The following is a 26,152-nucleotide window of genomic DNA, read 5'->3' on the forward strand; positions in this document are numbered from 1 at the left end:
TTTCTTAACTTTGAGCATGCCAGTTTGTCCTCTAGGAAAACTGTACTCTGGCTGCTTTATATTTTAATTAACACCATTTGCTTTTTTTCCCCCAGGACTATTGGAGACCAGTTGGGGGAAGCCAAAGCTAGTGGTAATCTGGGAAACACCTTAAAAGTTCTTGGGAATTTTGATGAAGCTATTGTCTGTTGTCAACGACACCTAGATATTTCCAGAGAGCTTAATGACAAGGTAATATGGAAACATTAAATAGTATGCCAAATGTTTTCATTGAAAGTGCTTTGTATTTTAATACTATTTAATTATTCTGTAGTTTATCTAAAAGTTAATACCAAAAAGAAAGTATTCATAAACAAATGGAATTAAAAGAAAAGAATAAAAATTTTAAAATAGAGGAAAAAAGAAATAGCGAAAGGTCCTTCTTTCATAAGTAAGCATTTCTTTGGTTCTATATGAATAGCCAATATAAAAATTTCTTTCCTTTGACCATAATATTAAGGATATTACAAATATATGTGATAAGCATTATAATTACCTGGCATCTGATTTCAAAATGTAAACTTTGCTGTATCTTTATCTAGGTGGGAGAAGCAAGAGCACTTTACAATCTTGGAAATGTATATCATGCCAAAGGGAAAAGTTTTGGCTGCCCTGGTCCCCAAGATGGAGGAGAATTTCCAGAAGAAATGAGAAATGCTCTGCAGGCAGCTGTGGATTTTTATGAGTGAGTAGGGGCTGACAAAGTCGTTTGGGCCCAGCTAAGCTGTGGATCTACTATACATTCTTTATCCAGTAGTAAGTTTTTAAGTTTGGAGAAGGTTTTTAAATTATGCATTAGCAAAATAAACCAGCAGTTCAGTTGCTTAAATATTATGGTGTTGTATTAGTAGTAATCTGCAGCTTTCATTTAAACTGCAGACCAGTGCCACTTAGTGGCAAAAACAAGAAACATCAATTGTAAGTTATTCAGAGTAAATCTAGTATTTTACCCATAGAATTTCATAGAACTTCTCAGCTATGGGGGTTCCCAGGTTAACTCTGTCCTTCACTCTTTGCAGAAACCTTATCTGAATGGTTCAATAAAGTGTTGCCCCCTATTTCCTATAATTGCCTTTCATCATAGGTGTATCTTTAATATGTTGCACATTATGACTGTAAGCTCACTGAAATTTTTTTTTCTGATAAAAAGAATTAGATCTGTAAATCAAATAAATAAAAATATTTTCCCAACTTTTTTTTTTTAAAATCACTTTTTGTTACCACTTAGGGAAAACCTATCATTAGTGACTGCTTTAGGTGACCGAGCAGCCCAAGGACGTGCCTTTGGAAATCTTGGAAACACACATTACCTCCTTGGAAACTTCAGGGATGCAGTGATAGCACATGAGCAGGTACAGTGGAAGGCCTTGGAGCCAGATCATTTCCTCCATCAAAGTACTGAACAGTAATTAGGTCATTCTTCAGTTTTATTTAGCTGCATCTAATTATAATTTTCTGTTTCAGCGTCTCCTTATTGCAAAAGAATTTGGAGATAAAGCAGCTGAAAGAAGAGCATATAGCAACCTTGGAAATGCATATATATTTCTTGGTGAATTTGAAACTGCCTCTGAATACTACAAGTTAGTCTAATATTTTTTGTAGATAATTATAAAATGAGTAGTTATGTAATCACCTTAAATCATAGGCTTTGGGTTTAAAACCTGGTTGTTGCATACTAGTGGTAGGACCATGGGCTTCTAAGCCTGCTTCCTCATCTGTAACGGAAGGTATCAATATCTTTTTCGGATTCTTGTGAGGATTGAATGAAAGAGTATAGTTAATATTAAGCACTTAGCACAGTACCTAACACACAGTGCTCAATAAATATTATTGTACCTAAGATTTAGTAGCAGTAGTGTGGCCCCTTTCTATTTTTATTAGTTTTTATCTTTAAAACTGTTTTTAAATTTTAAATTGTGTTTAAATGAAATTGTTTTAAATCTGTTTTAGCATGTGTGGTGCTTATGTGTATGTGTCTAATTTCCCCAATTATGGGTTAGAAGAGAGGCCAAAAGAAAGCCTGGTAACAAAAATATTTATAGTCTCTACCAGTGATTGCTGCATTTTTTCCCTACCATCCCACCCTCTTACTGAGCAATTCTCCTCTCACCTTCTTTCTGCCCAGCTTTGACTATCACTATGAGCTGAGACACCATTCATTTACCTGAGGAGTTGGCAATCCAAGCTTCTACTGTGGCAGGATATTTCTAACCTATCAGTAGGTTTGAAACATAGATGATAGCAAAGTTTAGACTGCTTCAGGTTGCCTGGTCTATTCTTTCTAGTTTGTTCAGAGTTTTCCCTAGTTAGTGGGGATTGAAGGCCCAGTAGACCTCAGGCTGAAGCATTTGACTAAACCAAAGACACAGTGACTGATTTGTAATTTATTATTAAAGACTCAAAAATGAAAGAGTTCTGGATAGTCTGACATCTTAAGAAAATGTAAAATTGTTTTAGGTCCATTTGAAAAATTGAATGGCATCCTACCTTGCTTTAAACATTGATTAATGGTTAGCATTTGTCAGTTGGTTAGATATGAAATATCCTCACACATTAAATATATCACTATGTGAAAAGTATATAGTTTGATTTTAAATATAAAAGTCTCTTATATTTTAAAGCTAAAGGATATAGAAAAGTCTTTATTAAATGGTGTACCTGTATTAAAAACTTAAAGTTTTGTTATAAGGCGGATGGTGGCTATCTGGCTACAGAAGCATGATTATAGAGTAATAAAATTACTTTTTTCCCCCCAATAAGCAGACTAGAACTCAGAGCTTTACATATATTCTAAATTATGGGTTAGAGATATTTTTGGAGCTCTCCTTTGGAATTGTTTTCAGGGACAGAAAAGAAAGCTAACCTGATATAGATCCATATCCTTCAGGATACAAAGCAGTAGTTGGTAAATCTACTTTAGTAATTGAATTTGGCTCCAAATGATTTCTGATCATTTACAAACCAAAGAATAATGGTGTGCCATAAAGGGCTGTACCATTGGATCTGAAGGCAATTCTAAAAGTCTTTCAAAATTGTTTGCAAGGACAGGCAACATTGGAATAAAATAAGTGAGCAGCCTCCCAAGGTGACAGCTTTGAAGTTATCATCATTAAATATATAACTTCAGATTTGTTTGCTTAAAAAAAAATCTATCACATTACCATGTAGTCATTTTTATATAGTTGTAAAATAATATGAAATAATTTTATTATTTGGCAGAAATTATGAGAGTCATTTAAATTCTTGGATCCAAAATCATCTGTAGGTTTAAGCACTGGTAATATTAACACAATTGCATTGACATTTATGTAGCATCTACTCTGCCAATCCTTACAAAAATCCTGTGAGCTATTTCCCCCATTTTACATAAATAGTATTTAGCAAAGTTGGAATTTGAACCCAGACAGTCTAGCTCCAGGATTCATGCTCTTAACTGCTACACTAGCTTCTCACTGACAATAGCACAAGTGTTAGATAGAATTTGAGTAATGTTAAAGTGTAGTATTCAGTATCTTTCATGAATCAGTGACTGATGGCCTATACATAAGAATTTTACCTAAGTATTTTATACTTTAACAAAATGTAAAACAGTATGACTGAAAACAGATGTGTGGACAAAACCTTTGAATTATTGCCAATACAACAGGGAAAGTTTTTTTTTTTTTTTTTTTTTTTTTTGAGACAGAGTCTCGCTTTGTTGCCCAGGCTAGAGTGAGTGCCGTGGCGTCAGCCTAGCTCACAGCAACCTCAAACTCCTGGGCTCAAGTGATCCTTCTGCCTCAGCCTCCCGGGTAGCTGGGACTACAGGCATGCACCACCATGCCCGGCTAATTTTTTTTTTATATATATATCAGTTGGCCAATTAATTTCTTTCTATTTATAGTAGAGACGGGGTCTCGCTCTTGCTCAGGCTGGTTTTGAACTCCTGACCTTGAGCAATCCGCCCGCCTCGGCCTCCCAAGAGCTAGGATTACAGGCGTGAGCCACAGCGCCCGGCCTGAAAGTTTTTTTAAATATTCAAAATATTATGTCAATTGTTAGAAACATTTAATCTCATGTTTCAGTATTCCTTTATTTTGGTTAATTGTTAGGACTCTCAAATTTATTCTAAAAGTTTAAATCTGCTTTTTTTGTTTCAAAAACATCTTTTCATTTTGTCTAAAAGTAATGGAGAAAGTATGGGATAATAGGCTCTAAAACCAATTTAGAGGGAGCAGAAAGCAGCAGAGAGGAAAAGTGAAAGTTTTATTATAGCCCAAACTAAAAGTGATTATTAGATAAAAATTATTTTCTTCTCCTAGGAAGACACTACTATTGGCTCGACAGCTTAAAGACAGAGCTGTAGAAGCACAGTCTTGTTACAGTCTTGGAAACACATACACTTTACTTCAAGACTATGAAAAGGCCATCGATTATCATTTGAAACACTTAGCAATTGCTCAAGAGCTAAATGATAGGTAAGTTATATATCCTTTTACTATAGCTAAGGTAAAATACAGATACACTATTGAATCTCTAGAACTTTGTCTTCCTTTTGTTTCCTTTTTTCCTTTTTAAATCCTTTCTAAGGAATTGAATTACCTGTTTCAGTAAATCCTTTGTATGTTATTTTCTGAAGGGCTAGCTTGTGATAGAAGATTAGTCTGGTTCCACATGCCTTTGAACCGAGATTAATGACTAGGTCACAAACTCAACTGCATCTACAGAAGTCCACCTGAATACATCACTATGGGAATTGTGGTGAACTTAGAGATAATAACCAGTGTAAAGAGGGCAACTGCTACCCAACTCCAGATAATCGTCTCCAGGCAGGAAAGAGAGTCCATTATGTCTGTATCCTCCTGTTTATTCTAGAGAAGATGGAAGTACTGAGTTTTATATGAAATATTCTGATTTTTAAATGTTGGTGGCTAATTCAGTTATTTTGTTTTACTGTACGAAAAACAACATATCTTTGCCAGCCTTTAGTCCATGATGTTTGCTTTAGAAGGTAGATTTTTTTTACCTCACTATGAGAAAGAACTTTTTGATATAGTTGTTCAAAATGAAGTATACTACCTCAAGAGGTAGTGAGTTCTCCCTTCTTGCTGTTCAAATACACACTAAATGATTAGTTGAATTGGTAAGGCTGTCAGGGAAAGAAAATGGGGTAGTTGGATTAGAAGACCTATTCCTGAGATGATTTTATTATTTTATAATTCATTACATATTTTAGAATGTTTTTCATGGTTTTTTTTTTGAGACAGAGTCTCACTTTGTTGCCTGGGCTAGAGCGCCGTGGCATCAGCCTAGCTCACAGCAACCTCAAACTCCTGGGCTCAAGCAATCCTCCTGCCTCAGCCTCCTGAGTAGCTGGAACTACAGGCATGTGCCACCATGCCTGGATAATTTTTTTTATATATTTTTAGTTGGCCAATTAATTCTTTCTATTTTTAGTAGAGACGGGGTCTCGATCTTGCTAAGGCTGGTTTTGAACTCCTGACCTTGAGCCGAGGACCTTCCTCGGCCTCCCAGAGTGCTAGGATTATAGATGTGAGCCATCACGCCCAGCCCGTTTTTCATGTTTTAATACTTGACTCTCAGTTTAGTATTCTGTCTCTAGTAACATGATAGTATGTTCTTCATACAAAAGCCCAAATAAATACAAAGCATTGTTTATACCTTTAATTACTGCCACACAGCTTTTATTCTATACACAGACCTCTTTTCAGATAACTGCATGTTAACTTTGAATTATGTTTCAGAATTGGTGAAGGAAGAGCATGCTGGAGCTTAGGAAATGCATACACAGCTCTAGGAAATCATGACCAAGCAATGCATTTTGCTGAAAAGCACCTGGAAATTTCAAGAGAGGTATGAAACTAAAAAAAATTGCTATCTGTGCTATTATAATTTACAAATCAGTGGTATGGGGAGGTAACCCTGTTATTTCTCCTGATTGTTCACATGGCTGAAAAATAAATTTAATTGTATATCTCTTTTTTTTTTATTTTATTTTTTTTTTTTTTTGAGACTTGTTTTGTTGCCCAGGCTAGAGTGAGTGCTGTGGCATCAGCCTAGCTCACAGCAACCTCAAACTCCTGGGCTCAAGCAATCCTACTGCCTCAGCCTCCTGAGTAGCTGGGACTACAGGCATGTGCCACTATGCCCAGCTAATTTTTTCTATATATATTAGTTAACCAATTAATTTCTATTTATAGTAGAGACGGGGTCTCACTCTTGCTCTGGCTAGTTTCAAACTCCTGACCTCAAGCAATCTGCCCGACTTGGCCTCCCAGAGTGCTAGGATACAGGCGTGAGCCACTGAGCCTGGCCTGATTATATATCTCTTGGCATAAGAACTCCACAAAGCATTTTGAGATATAGATCACAGTTATTTTAGTCTTTGCCTTGATGTAGGAAGACAGGAAGGTAAGGGTGGGCATGGTGGAATGGAAGGAGATTACTAAAATATGCCCCTATTCCACCCCCATCTCTACATGGAGTAGTAGTATGGTACTAAAGGAAAAACATGGTTTTTAGAATAAAAGACTGGTTTCTGTTATAGTTTTGCCACTTGTTATTTGGGTTTGGAAACCTTTTCTGAGTCTCATTTCCCTCATCTGCAAATGGGAATAATAATATTTACCTTGCAAATTATAAAGATTAGAGATAATGTATATAAGTGCCTAGCATAATGTCTGGTGGTGGCTGCTATTGTGATTAACTATTATTATAATATGGAAATAAAATCTTCTATGGAAATTTTATTCATGTGGTGCCAAGTTAATGTGTTACAGAGTAACCTACATTATTAATGTGATCTCAGAAAATAAGAGCAATCTAATGTTTAGAGAACTAAAGAATAAGGTATAATTAGCTATCCTATTATGATATTTTAGAAACTTCCTTTTTCTTTCTGCATTCTTTGAAAAAACTCATTTCATCCATTCACAGTCTCATAATTCTAATACAATTATTTTCATTTCTCTATTTTTTTTCCAGTTTTAGGGTCCCATTTTCACCTAATTTTCACTATTCTTTGTTTTTAAATACTACTAAATATATACTACTAAAATATAAATGCTTGTGGTTGTAGGTTGGAGATAGAAGTGGTGAACTAACAGCACGACTAAATCTCTCAGATCTTCAAATGGTTCTTGGTCTGAGCTACAGCACAAATAATTCCATAATGTCTGAAAATATTGAAATTGATGACACTTTACATGGTAAGTAATAGGTCTTCTAAAACCCAATTTCTTTACCCTCAACATTTGCATTTAAATTATTTATCACACGTTTACCATCTCCACAGAGAATATATAACATAGGAAGTTCAATCACAGTTTTGAATTTCATCTATATGTGGCCCTATGTGAGATCCCTCCGTTTCCTAAGCTTGAGAAATTCTCAGTCTGAAAAAAATTACCGACAGATAAATATTTAGAATTTGAACGTCAGTGATCAATCTAACTTTCTCTTTCCAATTTCCTTCTCTAAACCCATATGAAAAAAAGGAAGAAGGAAAAGAAATTAGTGGCCAATCATCTGATTAAGACCTTCCAGGAACATTTAGTGAAAAATTCTTAAGTGTGAGCTGTATAATAAATTGTGACTGTGTACTTTGCAACTGAATGATGGGCTAAAAAGATTTCCATGTTGAAATTTCAAAAAGGTTGTGCTGTAAGAGCTCTCATGTTTTAAAAAAAACTGTCACTTGTCCTCCTGGACACCTCTAGCTATAGACTTTTTCCTTTGTTCCCTTTTATAACAAAACTTGAAAAGATATCAGTGTTCATTGTCTTTACCTCTTCATCTTCTATTCTTTCCTCAAACCACTCCCGTAGGGCACTGCCCTCACCAAGATACTGAAACCACTTTTCAGGGTTACCACAAACCTCCATTTTACCAAATGCATTGATTAGTTTTTAGATGTCTGCTTGCTTGATTTTCTCAGAAATATTTCCTAAAGCCAATTAACTCCTCCAAAAAAGTAGAATAAACTAAAAGTAGAAGGCAAGCAATAATAAAGAGCAGAATTTAGTATAATTAAAACAAAGATTCAATAGAGAGGATTTTTTAAAGACAAAATTTGGTTATTTAAAAAGACTAACAAATCTACAGCAGGACTGTTCAAAATAAGAGAGAAACGGACATAATATAGATGCAGAGATTAAAAAGATAAAAGATTTTATTGCTTCTTGGCCTTTTGGCTAAGATCGAGTGTAAAAAGAAGAGATTCTGAATGATTTTGTGGTAAAATATTAGATAACCTAGGAGAAATGGAAAATTTCAAGAAAAACAACTTTCTGAAACTGAATGAATAAAAAATAGAAAAATCCAGTGTTCGAATGTAATATGAATAGTATACTAATGCCTAAAACCATAAAGAAGTTAGATTAGTAATTTAAAATCTTTGCACTAGGAAAGTACCTGGCTCAGATGGTTTTTACAAGTGAGATGTACCAACCATTCAAGAAAACTTATTACAACACCTTACCTAAAATTTTATAGCTAACTGAGAAAGTGGAAACACTTTATCAGTCTTTCTGAGAACCTATAACCTTGATATCCAAACTAGATAAGAACAGTATAAGGTCGGGCGAGGTGGCTCATGCCTGTAATCCTAGCACTCTGGGAGGCGAGGTGGGCGGATTGCTCAAGGTCAGGAGTTTGAAACCAGCCTGAGCAAGAGTGAGACCCTGTCTCTACTATAAATAAAAAAAGAAATTAATTGGCCAACTAATAGATATAGAAAAAATTAGCAGGGCATGGTGGTGCATGCCTGTAGTCCCAGCTACTCTGGAGGCTGAGGCAGCAGGATCGCTTGAGCCCAGGAGTTTGAGGTTGCTGTGATCTAAGCTGATGCCACAGCACTCACTCTAGCCTGGACAACAAAGTGAGACTGTCTCAGAAAAAAAAAAAAGTTCTCCCCAAATTGATGTAAATTCAACACATTGCCAAACAAATGACACTTCTGAGGAACTTCTCAAGGTCATTCACAAATTTATGTAAGAGAAAAAAGGTCTGAGAACAGCCAAAATGTTTCTGATGAAGAACAAGAAATCAAAATGCTTTTTATAATAAGTGTGCTATTGGCATAAAGACAGACAAATAGACCAATAGAGTGGAATATACAGCACATATAGAAACTAATATCTCACATAAAAATGATTTCTTGATGGATTGAGGATTTAAATATGAAAGACTTAAAGCAATGATGATGATGCTGGCTAACAGTTGGTGAATGCTTACCATTATACTTACCAGGCATTGTACTAACCCTGTATAGGTAAAGATGCAGTTATCATATGAGGTTGATATTGTTGTCCTTTACAAGTAAGAAAATTGAATCACAGAGAGGTAATTGCCCAAGGTCATATCATAGGTGAATTAGTTTGTCTTTGAAGTCCATAATCAGTGTGTTGTCCTACCTCAGAGAATATAGGAGAATATCTTCTTGATTTTAGAGAGGAGGATTTCTCAAGACATAAAAAACAAAACCATTAAAGATTGACATTGAAATTAAAACCTTAATTTCATTAAAAGAAACCAAGAAGAGATTTAAAAAAACCAAAAAAGAAAATATTTGCCACACATATGATTAAAAAAAGATTTGTATGCAAAATGTATAAGAATATGAGTTAAAAATGGGCAAAAATGAACAGTACCAAAATAGTCTATAAATATATAAAAGATACTGAACTTCATGAGCAAAAACCACAGTGAAGTACTGTTGAAAACCTATAAGGTGGACAAAAATTTAAAAGTCCAATACCAATATTGAAATGATGTAGGGTAACAGAAACTCTGTGCAGTGTTGATGGTATAGAAATTGGTATACTCTGAAGACCAATCTGGCAACATTCTGGTGAAGATGAAGATATGACAACTGTATGATCCAGCATTTCCACTACCAGTTATTTACCTCTGCTATCCAAGCTGTAAGAAATGCTTGCTCATGTACACTGAGACGTTTCCAAGAATTTCTCTAGTATTGCTTATAATAGGAAAAAGTTGGAAGCAACCTAAATATTTGTCACTAGTTAAATGAATAATTTCCTAGTCCTAAAATGGCAATGAAAATAAATTAAACCACACATGTCAACTTGGATGAATCTTACAAACACAAGGTTGTTCAAAGCAAGTTGCAGAATATATACAGTATGATACCATTTATAAATGTTTCAAAACATGCAAATATGCTTTGTTGCTTAGAGATACATATGTAATGTAAATATATAAAAGTACAGGGAGGAAGATAGAAGTTATGAAGGGAATTATATAAGGGGAATTTTAATACGTTGGTAATGTTTTATGCTGTAAGCTGGGTATTATGTATCAGGTATTTCTTACATTATGCCTTGAAAAATACTGCTTCCCCCAGTCTTACTCTGTTGCCCTGGCAAGAGTGCAGTAGCATCATCATAGCTCACCCCAACCTCAAACTCCTGGGTCCAAATGATCCTCCTGCCTCAGCCTCCCAAGTAGCCAGGACTATAGGCATAAGCCACCACATCCAGCTGGTTTTTCTGTTTTTAGTAGAGATGGGGTCTTACTCTTGCTTAGGTTGGTCTTGAACCCCTGAGCTCTAGCGATCCTCCTACCTCAGCCCCCCAGAGTACTAGTATTATAGGCATGAGCCATCGTGTCTGGCCAAAAATATTGCTTAATTTTTTAAAAGATTAAATGGATATGGAAATTATCTATATTTCATAACTTTATTGAAAAAATTGAGGACCTTTTTATTTAACTTGTTTCCTGACCAGTAGTAAATCATCTAATGAGATCTTAAAACAGAAAGGGGTAACTTAGAAAGTAGTAACAATATAGTACTGAGGATGCTATTTTGAGTCTTTTCTCAAAGTTAAAGGCCTTTTCCTTATGTTTTTACTTGTGTAAACCACTGTACAGTTTGTTTGGGGTTTTTTGAGACTGTGTGGATAGTATAAAACCAGTTAATTTAAAATGCCTTTTCTAAATTAAGGGGTGATGTTAGAAACCAGTGTTAGTTTCCAGTCAAAATGTAACTTCCTTACATCAAAGCATTTTAAAGGGAGTGTATTCTACTTTTATGTAGCTGATATGGAAAATTGTTATTTTTAAAAGAATAAATGTTTGTACATGTTTCCTCCTTTAATAGGGTTTGTTTGTCAGGCTTTAGAATTGAATAATGTATTGATGCTAAATTTGTACTCTTAAGGGCTCTCTGGTTTGAATTTTTTATTACAAAGGTGCACGCCCCAAGTTGGGACGCCGACACAGTATGGAAAATATGGAACTTATGAAATTAACACCAGAAAAGGTTGGCAGTTTTTGTTTTAAATTTCATGAACTGTTAAAACATTATAGTAATATTTAATTTAAATGAAATAATTTAAATGAGTCTTTTCCTATATGGGTATAACTTAAAAATTTGCCTTTAAAAAGAGTCAGAAAAAGTGCAATGAAAAAGAATGTGTAGCGTATGCTGCCATTTTTTTAAGAAAGATACCTATGTATATATCCTTTGTAGATTCATAAAACATTTCTGGGGAGAATATGTAGGAAACTTGCTAACAGTTATTGCTTCTGGGAAGAGGACTGGCTGTCTGAGTTAGGCTAGAAATACTTTATATACCAGTTTAAACTGTTTGAATATTTTCCCATGTAAATGTATTATGTTTTATTAAAATTAAAATTAGATCAAAAAAGGGACAGGAACCTTTTTTTTTCAACTACATAGCAACATTTTTGCCAAGATTAATGAAATTTATGATTAAGAGGAAAGTTGTTTTTCTAGCTACATTTTAGAAAAGGATATATTTTTAACTGACAAAGTACCTTGCATTCAAGAAGCATGCTTTTTTTTAGGGGAATGAGAGTAACAGAGTAGGGACTTTATAACTGGAAAAAAATTTCTGAAGAACAAATCAAAGCTACTTTTTTCTACCTCCATTTAACTTAATTTTACATTGTTAAAATAGTCCGTCAGTCTTTTGTGGTGTATTTTTAAAAGTACTTTTTATAAAACATGTTCATTATAGCAACTGTAGAAAATTCCAGCAAGGAAATTAAAATAATCGTAACCCTACCTCCTGATGGTAACTACAATTAATATTTTGGCATTTATTCTCTGGCATTTTCATACCAATGTTATAGATAATATATATGTAGGAATATATCAAGAAAATCTTCCCATGTTCTTTTGCCCTATCATTATTATACCTTTTCATATTCTTCTGCCCTGTCAAATAACTTATGACTTTTGAAGAGTGACACTTTTAGTGTGAATAGTCTTCAAAAGACCAACATCTAATTGTCTTGGACTCATATCCAAGATACCATAATTCAGAGTTGTTTAAAAACTCTGGTAACTTCTAAAGGACTTTGTGATTTCCCCAAAATATCCAGCTCTGATCTTGCCAGTGGTTCTCAAATATAAGTCTGTTAAATCCACAAATTATTTTTTTAAAAAAGCTTTTTAAGGTAATTTCAGTTCTTTTTTTCTTCTTATAGGAACAACTCCTAAGTAGCAAGCTTAATTTGCTATTTTCTGCCTACCTCTATAGTGGTACTAACAGTAAGTTCTATAAGAAGCTCACCAGATTCAACCTTGTAATTCTCTAAGAACCAAGTGATGATAAAAATTTATCTAATTTAAAATGTTTGAGTGGAGTTAGTTTTTTGTGTTTCTTTTCCTTATATTAGTAATAAAGTTGCCCAGAGAATTCATTATTTCACTATTCTTGTCAACAAAGTAAAGAAGTAAACACAAGGAAAAAGGGAGACTTCTGTGTTAAGATGCTAAGATGCTTCCTGGGAGAGAGAGTGCAGTGGGAGGGAACTTTTGAGACTTGGATGCCTGAACTTGGATATCTGAAAATGTTTTTCCTACTCTTGTAATTCATTGGTCATTTTGTTGACTGTAGAATTCTTGGTTGAAAATAATTCTGTTTCATAATTTTTAAGACATTGCTCCACTCTGTGCCTTGTTTTCAGTGTTGTTGAGAAGTTCAAATAACTATATAGGAAATGTTTTTAATTGTTCTCATTTCTGCTTGGGTTTTAGGTGCAGTTTTATGTTCTCACATCAAAGGCCATTTTCTTTTTCTCTAAAGAGTAGACCACAAAATCCACACTAGCAAATAATTTTATTTTATAACCTATGGGTGAAAAGGAATAGATAGCTTTGTTCACTTACTAGCTACACGTCTCACTCCCCTGTACATTAGCCTGAGGGCTGGGATTATTCCAATTTGTGCCTCAAGAGGGACTTTTCTGGCTTGATGGAAATGTTTTTTTGTTTGTTTGTTTTCTTATCATTGTAAATTAATGGCAGAAAAGGAAATGTTTTTTTATATTGATTGGAATAGGGATTATGTGGCTTCCAACCATATACTGAAAGTCTGGCATTTGATTGTATGTGAATTTTATCTATGAAAAAAAGATATCTCACTAAAACTATCATTATGTAGCATGAACCTTTAGAGTTATTTGCAAACATTTAAGACTGAAAGTTAAAGCTGCCAATGTCACAGAGCTATTATAAATACTGTGTATTTTTCCTTTGTGCTCAATAAATATTTGTTATTTTGAGTCTGTTATTTATAGGTTGTCATGGGTTTGCCTATTGAGAATTTAGTGTGGTATTAGTGAAAACAGTACAGTTTTTATCAGCCATAACAGATTTTTAAGTAACTCATATCCATCCACAACAAATCTTTGGCTCCTTCTCTGACCATTCAAATTTTATTTTTACAGAGTTTTGGCAAACCTTGTTTTCTTATTCTCAGGTTCTTAAAGACCACCATTTTAATGTTTTGATAATGAGAAATCCACAGTATGCATTTAGTACAAGCTCTTGAAAATAGTGCAATATACTGAAAAAAGGGATTTATTAAGAGATCTAAAACTCTCTCAATAGTAAATGAGTGAAGATATTAGGTTAATATTATGGGAAACCAGAAGAGAGCTGGGTTTTGTTTTTTTTTTTACCTTTCCATTTATTATTTTGTAGGTACAGAACTGGAACAGTGAAATTCTTGCTAAACAAAAACCTCTTATTGCCAAACCTTCTGCAAAGCTACTCTTTGTCAACAGACTGAAGGGGAAAAAATACAAAGCTAATTCCTCCACTAAAGTTCTCCAAGATGCCAGTAATTCTATTGACCACCGAATTCCAAATTCTCAGAGGGTATGTTTAAAATAAATATTGAGCATTGTGTTTTTTTTTTTTTTTGAGACAGAGTCTCACTTTGTTGTCCAGGCTAGAGTGAGTGCCGTGGCGTCAGCCTAGCTCACAGCAACCTCAAACTCCTGGGCTCAAGCGATCCTCCTGCCTCAGCCTCCCGAGTAGCTGGGACTACAGGCATGCGCCACCATGCCCAGCTAATTTTTTTATATATATATCAGTTGGCCAATTAATTTCTTTCTATTTATAGTAGAGACGGGGTCTCGCTCTTGCTCAGGCTGGTTTTGAACTCCTGACCTTGAGCAATCCGCCCGCCTCGGCCTCCCAAGAGCTAGGATTACAGGCGTGAGCCACAGCGCCCGGCTGAGCATTGTGTTTTGAGTACCTACATTTTGGTTTTCTTGTATTAATACAGAATTTTTGGTAACTGAAATTAGACATTTAATATAAAATATCTTTGTTATTCAAAGAACTTGTCCATATTTCCCTGTCTTTTCTATCTTCTTCAAAACTATTATAGAAACAATTACTCCATTCATAAATTGCTCCCTTGTGTTGGTCAGTAATTATTTGAGTCACTATTGTTTTCAAAAGTACTACCAGTTATTTCCCTGCAGTGTCTCCTTCCACTCAGCTTAGAAATCAGAACAAATTAAATTCAGATGTTCAAAGGTTTTTAAATACTAACTTAGGGCTGGGTGTGGTGGCTCACGCCTGTAATCCTAGCACTCTGGGAGAGCCAAGGCAGGTGGATCATTTGAGCTCAGGAGTTCATGACCAGCCTGAGCAAGAGCAAGACCCCGTCTCTACAAAAACTAGAAAAAACTAGCTGGATAACTAAAAATATATAGAAAAAATTAGTTGGGCATGGTGGCACATGCCTGTAGTCCCAGCTTACTTGGGAGGCTGAGGGAGAAGGATTGATTGAGTCAGGAAGTTGGAGGTTGCAGTGAGCTGAGATGATGATGTCACTGCTCTCTAGCCCAGGGAATAGAGCAAGACCCTGTCTCAAAAAAGACTTCTGTTGTCATCATTCCATTTATATCTACACCTTTGTAGCATCTTTTGCCTCAATTTTAATCAGTGGTTTCTTATGCAGCTTTTCTGGGCTATATATGACTAACAAAAGGGAAAACTGTGGGATATATCTAAATGGTTTAGGAATATTTTTGTAGATACAGAGCAGAACTGGAATTCAAGAAAGGCATACCTTTGTTCAAGGTTTGGGGTCTTAACTAAGCTTACTTAGCTCACCTGCAAATGTCCATATTTTTGGAGCCATACTGTTTCAATGTTCAGAATTTTGAATTGCAGGCTTTTTTGCCCCTGTGAAAAAGTCTTTTGTGGGTGATTAATGCATTTGACTGTAGCTTCCCAAACCTAAAATTCAACATATTAAAAACTGTACTCTCTCAACCACTTCTGTTTTCCTCTCCCAGTTAAAGGAATGCCATGTACTCTGACCCCAAACTAGAAACTTGGGTGTCATTCTAGATTCCCTCTCACTAACTGTATCCAATCACTGTGTCCCTCAGATTTGCTCCCACACCCCTCCCCGCTTTTAAATCTCTGCTGTCATGTCTTATTCTACTACTAATCTCTTACCCAGACGTTTAGAATAAGCATCTGAACTGATCTCCCTGCCTTCATTCTTACCCCTCCAATCCACTAGATGGGCAAGAGTCTATACAAAATTGCTTAAAATAAACTATTGCCAGTGCTCCTCTTATTTCACATAGGATAAAGTCTATGCTTGTTAGTACTGCATACAAAGGTGCCCTTATTTTGGTGGTTTCTTCTCTCTATCCCTGAGCTTCAGTTCATTATTCCCTGAATACTATAGACCTTTGGGATTGCATATTAATCAGCATGAAACATCTCTAACCTGCAAATGCCTACTCAAAGAGCCAACACAAACACATCCTGTGAGATTTTCCCTATTTCCCCTAAGAATTAGTTATTCCCTCCCTACTCAAGCCCAAAACATTTTTTACATATGTGCCTCTAATAATATTACTTAACATAATGAAACACTTAAAAATAATTGCTTGTATTAAATATTGTGTTCATCATTTTGCTTTTGAAGCCTTCTCCCCACAAAGTCCCCTTTGTGGGGACTCTTTCTCCCCACAAAGAGTCATTTATTTGAAGTTTATATTTTTTCAGGGTCTTCAAAGCTTTAAAAATAATAAGACAACCATGGAAATCACTATGCTAGGAAAATACACTTTCTTACTTTAACAATTTTTACAAAGATTAGTTTGCTTAAAATCTGTTGCAGACTCTTAGAACAAAACTTTGAGCCTGACGTACAGGCCTATATCACCAATATTTGCGTAGTTTATTCAGTATCTGTAGCAATTCTAAGTTTGAGGTATGTCTCTTTAGCCTTAGAAATACAAGAATTAAAAACTAAACTAGCTCTTTTGCTATAACAAGGGGTTAGGTCGTTATCTGTGGCATATGTATCTTGCTCTTGCTCTATCATCCTATCTTGCTCCCTACTTAGATACATTTCACCTTATACTTGCTTTAAAAAAAAAAAACCCACTAAAATGACTAGAAATGCTTTTTGTTAGTTGGATTGAAATAACATTTTATTACCAATATTGCCATCTTGTATTCTTTTTGAAAAAGAATTTTCTTTTTCAAAGGTCAATTTTTATTTTTAATCTTCATCCTTTACCCTTTGCATTTGAGAACATCATGACGTTTCTTAATGATCTAAGGATAATGCTGAAATATGTAAGTATACTAGATTTTCTCTCAATATTTTAGAAAATCAGTGCAGATACTATTGGAGATGAAGGGTTCTTTGACCTGTTAAGCCGATTTCAAAGCAATAGGATGGATGATCAGAGATGTTACTTACAAGAAAAGAACTGCCATACAGCTTCAACAGCAACTTCTTCTACTCCTCCCAAAATGATGCTAAAAAGTAAGTCTTCTCTTTGATATCCTTTTATTTAGTTCCCATCGTAGGAGATACAGTGAATGATCCTGAATCCAGGTATATTTGAAATGCTGGTATTTGTACAGTTCAAAACAAGGTTTTTTCCAGTTCCCTTAAGTATGTCTGTATTTTTGGCCCAGTGTGATTCCTACTAACTATATCTGTAGTATCTTTGGGTTTGGGAAAAATATGACTTTGAGGCAGGTGTAGTGGTGGTTGCCTGTAATCTCAGCTATGTGGGAGGCTGGGGCAAGAGCACTGCTTGAGGCCAGGAGTTTGAGGCTATAGTGTGCTTACGATCGTGATTGTGAATAGCCACTGTGCTCCAGAGTGTGGGCAACACAGTGAGACCCCATGTCTAAAAAATAAATAATCTGACTTTAAATACTCCATATCTGGATTAAAAAAGCAAAGCAAAGACAGACTGAAGGGAAACTTATGGCTAAGGCTGAAGCCTGCCTGAGTTAGAAAGGTCTAAAATAGATTACTTAAATTTTCCTATTTCAGCTACTATAAGACTTCTTGTACCACAGACCAAGACTAGCCAGCAACACCACTCTTAGTTTACTAAATGATTTTTGTCCATGGAATAAAAAACACTGTCACATTCATCCTGGTCTGAGAAATTATGAAAGAAAAACAGTTTATTCACCTTCTGAAATCTAGCCCCATATCTTATAGTTACATTTTGGGTGAGCATTAGATAAAGGGAAATGAACTCAAATCTGAATAACCTCCTAGTGGGTCATTTGAAAAGTACCCTGGGGTTCATTCTTCTCTCCCTATCAATAAAAACCACATCCATCTAGCCACAACCCATCAGTGACAGCCTGAAGCAGGAGGGCAGGGTGGTTGCTGGCACTGGCAAGGCCAAAAAGAATATGTATATAACAAATATGCTTGAATATTTTTGTAACATTTTGGGTTTTTTCTTCTTTTCATAGCACCATCTGTTTCTGTGGTATCCCCCAACACGGATGAGTTTTTAGATCTTCTTGCCAGCTCACAGAGCCGCCGTCTGGATGACCAGAGGGCCAGTTTCAATAATTTGCCAGGGCTTCGTCTAACACAAAACAACAATCAGTCAGTACTTAGCCACCTAATGACTAATGACAAGAAAGAGCCTGATGAAGACTTCTTTGACATCCTTATAAAGTGTCAAGTATGTCTGCATATTTTTTTCATTCTTTATATAGTTCAGATGCCATTGAGAGCATTGACAGTGTTATGATTCTCATTCAGGAAGGCCTCATTTTGGATTAGGGAGTTACTATTTGTCGTTCAGTAAAAAAATTACTGAACACTGGTTACATTCCAAGTACTATTCTAGGCATTGAGGATACACTCGCTTTTTAAAAGATCCTTCCTTTCAGTAGGAGAGACAGTGAACAGGTGTATATAGAGAGGTTGTGTGTACGTACGTCAGGTAGTCAGACTTGCTATGAAGAAAGTTAGAAGAGGATGAAGAGGTAGTAGGTAACTAGGGGTAGTGGTGGCTTGGGGAGTATATGTTTTAGTTAGGGTGGTTGGAGAAGATCTTTCTGGATTACCATTTGAACAGAAACCTGAATAAAGTAAAACAGCCCTGTGAGTACTTAGGGAAAGAGCTTTCCATGCAGAGACAAGTCTCCTCTTGCATATAAAAGCTTAACAGGTTCAAGGAATGGCGAGTGTGACTGGCATGGAATGAATAAGGGGAAGGGGAGAGTAGTACAAAGGACAGAGAAGTAATCAGGGCCTAGATCATCTTGTAGGCCATGATGTAGTCTTGTGTTCTAAATGTGTTAGGAAGATACTAGAGGGCCCTGTGAAAGATCATCCTGGCTACTGATGGAAGAATGTAGAGTGGCAAGGATTTATTATAAAAACTAGCTAGGAAGTTGGTGTGTAATGTAGGCAAAAGATATTGGTGACTTGGCTGGATGTGGTGGCTCATGCCTGTAATCCCAGCACTTTGGTAAGCTGAGGTAGGAGGATCACTTGGAGACCAGCCTGAGCAACAGAGTTGACACCTTATGTCTACAAAAAATAAGAAAACTAGCTGGGCATAGTGGTGTACACCAGTAGTCCCAGCTACTCAGGAGGCTGAGGCAGGAGGATTGCTTGAGGCCAGGTGTTAAAGGTTACAGTGAGCTATGATCACTCCAGTGCACTCTAACCTGGGCAACAGAACAATATCTTATGCCTTAAAAAAACAAAACAAAACAAAAAGACTTGGACTAGGGTATGGGTAGTAGTAGTAAGTAGTTGGAATAGGAATATGTTATTATATCAGTTACATATTAGAGGGAGGGTATCAGGGAAAGATAGGGATGGCTTACACCTTTTTTGCTTGAATAACTAGGGCAATGAATGGTTCCATTTACTGAAATGGAGATAACCAGAGAAGTAAGTTTGAGAAGAAAAAGCAAGGGTTGTGTTTTAGATGTATTAAATTTGGTATATTCAATTAAACAATGAAGTTGAGTTTTCCTTCACAGCTCACTGCAGCCTCCAACACCTGGCCTCAAGCAAGGTGCTCCTCCTGCCTCCCAAGTAGCTAAGACTAAAGGTGCTTGCAACCAGGCCCTGGTATTTTTAAATTTTTTTGTAGAGATGGCATCTCATTATGTTGTCCAGGCTGGTCTCAAACTCTTGGACTCAAGTGATCCTTCATCCTTGACCTCTCAAAGTGCTGAGATTACAGGTGTGAGCCACCACACCCATCCTGAAGTAGAGACGTTGAATAGGCAATTTGATGTAAAATCTAGGGCCCAAAGAATAAAGTAAATTTTGAGAGTCATCAGTATATAGTTGGTATGAAAGCCCTGGGAAGAGATTATCTAAAGAGTAGCACAGAAATAGGTCCGAGACTAAGCTCTGAACATTTCAAAATCTACTAGTTACGTACTCCAACGGCCACAGGCAGGTGCCAGCTAGAGCAGATCCTGTTGCTGAAGCTGTGCTTCATGGCTTCTGGTTCCTGATGCTGCCCAGGCTCTGCCCTTCTGCCATAAGAAGTTGCAGAATTAGAAGTTGCCAAAGTCAACTATGACACAAGTTTAGAAGCTACTCAGAGGTAACTGTCGGTGAGGGCAGATGGTGGACTAGAAGCAAACCACACCTGCCACTCTGAAGGAGAGGATCGAAAGTTGCAAGTGGATGCCTATCTACAGATGGGTTCTCTTGGAAAGAACACTGTAAAGCTCCAAAGAAGCCGCAGGGGACTTCAGAGTGAAACGGAAGGGGCAATTCATGGGGCAGGAAGGAAGGGATCTGCAGGGAGACATACACAACATAGGAAAGGTCAGAGGCCTGGGACTCTACACTCGCTCTGCAGGCATTGCAGCCTGACCTGTCATAACCAGCTGCTTGAGGCAGAAAGATGAATTTAAATCAAACTGGTATTTTTCTAGGAGTATGGGATGTGGGATATATGCCAGGAAGTGATTTTAATAATGGAATTTGGAATCTAGGCTCTAAGAGGGGAAGTAAGAAAACAAAAGGTATGAAAGTAAATAGTAGTAGTGGTCCCAGTGGATTAGGAAATACTAAAGATACATACCTGGCCGGGCGCGGTGGCTCACACCTGTAATCCTAGCACTCTGGGAGGCTGAGGCGGGCGGATTGCTCAAGGTCAGGAGTTCAAAACCAGCCTGAGCGAGACCCTGTCTCTACTGTAAAAATAGAAAGAAATTAATTGGCCAACTAATATATATACATAAAAAAAAAAATTAGCCGAGCATGGTGGTGCATGCCTGTAGTCCCAGCTACTTGGGAGGCTGAGGCAGGAGGATTGCTTGAGCCCAGGAGTTTGAGGTTGCCGTGAGCTAGGCTGATGCCATGGCACTCACTCTAGCCTGGGCAACAAAGCGAGACTCTATCTCAATAAAAAAAAAAAAAAAAAAAAGATACATACCTAATAGCAAACCACCAAAATATATGAAGCAAAAATTCACAACACTGGAGGGAAAAATGGAAAGTTGACAATAATTATTAGAGAATATAATATTTCACGCTCAGTAATGGATAGGACCAGACAGAAGATATGGACTCAAACACCACAATAAATCAACTATATTTAACAGGCACATATAGAACACACTACCCAACAACAGCATGCTCATTTTTCTTAAGTACACATGGAACATTTTCAGGATAAGACTATATGTCAGGCCACAGATTAAGTCTCAGATTTAAAAAGATTATCATATGAAGTACCTTCTCTGACCACATGGGATGAAATGAGCAGAAATAACAGAAGGAAGACTGGAAAATTCACAAGTTTGTGGCAATTAAACGATAAAACTCTTAAACCCCATCAGTCAAAGAAGAAATCACAATGGAAATTAGAAAATACTTAGAGACAAATGAAAACAAAAACATGGCATACTAAAACTTACAGTGAACGCAGTGTCAAGAGGGAAATTTATACCTATAAATGCTTGCTTTAAAAAAAAAAATGACAAGTCAACCTAACTTTATAACTTAAGGAACTAGTAAAAGAAAGACAAAATGAAACCCAAAACTACCAAAAGGAAAAAAATAATAAGGATTAAAGCACAGATCAATAAAACAGAGAACAGGAAAACAATGGAGAAAATTAATGAAGCCAAAAGTCATTCTTCAAAGAGAAAAGACTCAAATTATATACCAGAAATAAAAAATGTACTATGAAGAAATAGAAAATATACCCATAACTAGTAAAGAGATTGCATCAGTAATCAAAAAATTCTTGATAAAGAAAAGCCTTGGACCCAATAGCTGGTGAATTCTAGCAAATATTTAAAGAATACCAATACTTCTCAAACTCTTATAAAAATTGAAGAGGAGGGAACACTTCCTAACTCAAAGTACATACTAATATCCTTTATGAGTATGGCTGTAAAAATAATCAACAAAATACTACAGTCCAAATTCAGCAGCACATCAGAAGGATTCTACACCATGACTAAGTGGGATTTATTCTTAGAATGCAAGGAGCATTCAGCATATGAAAATCAATGGAACACCACATTAATAGAAAAGGGGGGAAAATACATGATCATCCCAACTGATACAGAAAAAACATCTGACAAAATTCAACACGCTTTCATGATAAAAACACTTCTAGTAGGAACAGTAGGAAACTCCCAGAATGTAACAAAAGCCATATATGAAAAATGCACAGCCAACATCATACTAAATGGTGAAAGACTGAAAGCTTTCCTCTAAGATTGGGAACAAGAATGCATACTTTTGCCACTTCTATTCAACATAATACTGGAAGTTCCAGCCAGAGCAATTAGGCAAGAAAGGGGGAAAAAAGGCATTCAAATTGGAAAAGAGGAAATAAAACATCTGTTTGTAAGTGATATGATATGTAGAAAATTCTAAAGATTCCACAAAAAAATGTTAGAGGTAATCAACGAATTCAACAAAGTAGCAGGATAAAAAATCAAAACAAAAACCAGTTGTGTTTTTATACACTAACAATGAATAATTGGAAAAGGAAATTAAGAAAAAAATTCCATTTAAAATAGGAATTAAGTTAACAAGGGGCGAAAGAGATAAAGGAAAACAAATGGAAAGATTTCATCTCATGATTTACATCCCAAGATTTAAAGACTTAATATTGTTAAAATTTCAGTACTACCCAAAGTCATCTACAGATTCAATACAATCCTTATAAAGATTCCCAAAGGCATTTTTCCCCTCACAGAAATAGAAAATCCATCTTAAAATTCATAAAGAATCTCAAAGGACTCCAAGTATCCAAAACAATCTTAAGAAGAACAAAATTTTAAGACTCACACTTCCAGATTTCAAAAGTTATTATAAAGCTACTAATCAAAACTGGTGTAAAGACAGACATATAGACCAATGTAATCGAATAGAGAACCCAGGAATAAATCCTTGCATATATGGTCACATGATTTTCAATAATGCCAAGACCATTCATGGGGAAGGTCAGTTTTATCAACAAATGGTCCTGGGAAAACTAGGAAGCCATATTCAGAAAGAATGAAGTTGGATCCTTACCACATACACCTTATACAAAACTAATTCAAAGTAGATCAAAGACCTACGCATCAGAACTAAAACTCAGGAGAGGGAAAGTGACATAGCACTGAGTTTGGCAGTGATTTCTTGGTTATGACACCAAAGGAGCAGGGAACAACAAAAAATAGACAAATTGAATGTCATCAAAATTTAAAACTTGTACATCAAAGGACATTATCAACAGTAAAAAGGCAACACACAGAAAATATTTTGAAATCACATCTGATAAAGAATTAATATCCACACTATATAGAGAACTCCTAAAACTCAACAACAAAAATCAATCTGATTCAAAAATGAGCAAAGAACCAGAGTAGACATTTCTCCAAGCAAGATAGAGTCTGGCATATGACCATGGGAGCCAAATGGGTAAGGCAGAAACGAAGGATGAGAACACTAAATCAGAGGAAGTCTAGAACTGAAGTGTTTAACCGTTGGGTTAATTGCAGGACATCGAAATGGTCAACTATGACAGGACAAATGATAAAGAGTGAGCCAGAGATGTGCAGAGGGTGGAGATTGCACTGACTAGGAGGCCAGTAAATAATTGCATCCTCACAGGGTTGTGGGTTTAGATGTTAGTTAAGGCATAGTCCCTAGCAATGTAGTGGATACTCAAGTATCAGCTATCACATTTCCACTCTTATTCTTGAGCTATATAATACCAGAAACTATACTGTAGACTTCTAAGAGTATTTTTTATTTGATGACATTTCTGATGCACTTCTAATGTAAGAATCTTAAGATTAGAACTTGAAAGAAAAATTCAGTCTAGGCTATTTCCTTAATAGATTTAAAGATTTAACTAAGACAGGTAGGCAAACTTTTTCTGTAAAGGGCCAGACAGAAAATATTTTAGGCTTTGCAGGCCATATGGTCTGTTTGAACTGTTCAACTCTGCAGTTGTAGTAGGAGAGCAGCGACATAGTACATAAACAAATGTTTTGATGATGAAATGAAAATGAAAATTCATTTACAAAAGCAGGCGTTAGGTTATAGTTTGGGACACTCTGGCCTAAGACAGGATTTTTTAAGGTAGTACTTCAGATTTTTTTAATATATTGCTTTGCCTGTAATTCTAGCACTCTGGGAGGCCTAGTCGGGTGGATTGCTCAAGGTCAGGAGTTCGAGACCAGCCTGAGCAAGAGCGAGACCCTGTCTCTACTAAAAATAGAAATTAATTGGACAAAAACATATAGAAAAAAATTAGCCGGGCATAGTGGCGCATGCCTGTAGTCCCAGCTACTTGGGAGGCTGAGGCAGGAGGATCACTTGAGCCCAAGAGTTTGAGGTTGCTGTGAGCTAGGCTGACGCCACGGCACTCTAGCCCGGGCAACAGAGCAAGACTCTGACTCAAACCCAAAAACATTATATTTCTTAAGATTTATTAAGTTATATTGTTAATGCCTATTATGGTAAGATTATAACCTTGAACTGTCATACTTGGATACGATTGACCTTGTATTTTAATTCATCCTAAGATTATTCCATGTGACCAATTTTAATTAAAATAGGATGACAATATACTTAACTAAACCCATGAAGCTATAGCTATACTTCTACATAATACTATATTTTAATTATAAAAGTCATTTTAAAGAAAAAATTTTGCAAGATTTCAGGTATGATTTCTGAGAAGAGGCAAAAAAAATGTTTACAACTACAATTTCTTGTTATAACTGACAGACATAACTTAACTTGGTGCTTTCCTCCCCTGCAGTATTTGTATTTTAATCTCTTTCTCATAATTTTTTTAGGGATCCAGATTAGATGATCAAAGATGTGCTCCGCCACCTGCTGCCACAAAGGGTCCAACAGTACCAGATGAAGACTTTTTTAGCCTTATTCTACGCTCTCAGGCGAAAAGAATGGATGAACAGAGAGTTCTTTTACAAAGAGATCAAAACAGAGACACTGAGTTTGGACTAAAGGACCTTTTGCAAAGCAATGCTTTGTTGGAATTTAAAAATTTAGGGAAAAATCAGCAAACCACTAGTTAACTATGTGTGTGTATATATATGTGTGTGTGTATATATATATATATTTGTTTTTTAGATGAAGTCTTGCTCTGTCACCCAGGCTGGAGTATAGTGGTAGTTATAGTAGTTCATGCAGCCTCAGACTCTTGGGTTCACACAATCCTCCTGCCTCAGCTAGGACTACAAGTGTGTACCACCACACTTGGCTAATTTTTTTTTTTTAATAGAAGCGGGGTGTTGCTATGCTGCCCATGCTAGTCTTGAACTCCTGGCCTCAAACAATCCTCCCACCTCAGCGTCCCGAAGTGCTGGGATTACAAGCACAAGCCACTGCTCCCAACCACTATGGATATTTTTAAAGACAAGACCTTATTTCCACACTGCAGGGAAACTCAATCTATTTTTTTCCTTAAAAGAATTTATAGCACTATAATACAACTTAAAATGTTTTTAGAATGATGTAAATATTTAACCTTCAGTAGTATAGCATTTAAGAATTAATATTTCTCTGGGCACTCGCTTGTTTCAGGGTGCAAGTGTCCTGTAAGGTGCTTCATCATCTTCTGAGATTGCTGCTTGGGATGTGTTCTTTGGCAACTTGGTAGATTTCTTTACCTGGTGTTTGTAAAGTAGGAAATTAAATGAATCCTAAAGTAGGATTTAATCCTCTTGCTATTTTTTTAAAATCTTGACAATAGTTTTAATACTTAACCATGAATATAGTGGGAAATTATGCTGTTTAGTAAAAATAATGTACTTGACCAATGTAAAAAATTTACATAAAATAGTCTTACTAAAAATTTAGATTTTTCTCTGAAAATCTATTTTCAATATATTTTAAAGCCAAAACTGTATAAAAGAAACTCTTAAGAAATAAAATTCTTTTAGCAGTTTGGGCTATTTGTTTTAAAATGGTCTCTTCTGTTGCATACTACTGTAAAACAAATTTTTATAGGACCTAATGTTAAAAAAACCCACACAAAAAAAATCCATGTGTTTATTTTAAGA

The 26,152-nt window shown here is 35.9% G+C and overlaps 1 protein-coding gene across 2 annotated transcripts in view; it reads left to right on the forward strand.

The window, feature by feature from the left end:
* GPSM2 (G protein signaling modulator 2) overlaps nt 1-26,042 on the forward strand; it is a 44,917-nt gene extending 18,875 nt beyond the window's left edge. For both annotated transcript variants that reach the window (XM_012751637.3, XM_012751643.3), the window contains 12 exons: nt 96-231; nt 582-724; nt 1,268-1,391; nt 1,504-1,619; nt 4,341-4,496; nt 5,784-5,892; nt 7,118-7,247; nt 11,253-11,323; nt 14,018-14,194; nt 16,970-17,129; nt 18,089-18,306; nt 24,923-26,042. In XM_012751637.3, the coding sequence (XP_012607091.2) occupies nt 96-231; nt 582-724; nt 1,268-1,391; nt 1,504-1,619; nt 4,341-4,496; nt 5,784-5,892; nt 7,118-7,247; nt 11,253-11,323; nt 14,018-14,194; nt 16,970-17,129; nt 18,089-18,306; nt 24,923-25,165 (1,783 nt within the window). In that variant the 3' untranslated portion in view covers nt 25,166-26,042. The remainder of the gene's footprint in view (nt 1-95; nt 232-581; nt 725-1,267; nt 1,392-1,503; nt 1,620-4,340; nt 4,497-5,783; nt 5,893-7,117; nt 7,248-11,252; nt 11,324-14,017; nt 14,195-16,969; nt 17,130-18,088; nt 18,307-24,922) is intronic.
* The last annotated feature ends 110 nt before the right edge of the window (nt 26,043-26,152 follow it).

This window comes from Microcebus murinus, chromosome 2 (genome assembly GCF_040939455.1).
Source record: "Microcebus murinus isolate Inina chromosome 2, M.murinus_Inina_mat1.0, whole genome shotgun sequence".
In the NCBI taxonomy this organism is placed as follows: Eukaryota; Metazoa; Chordata; class Mammalia; order Primates; family Cheirogaleidae; genus Microcebus; species Microcebus murinus.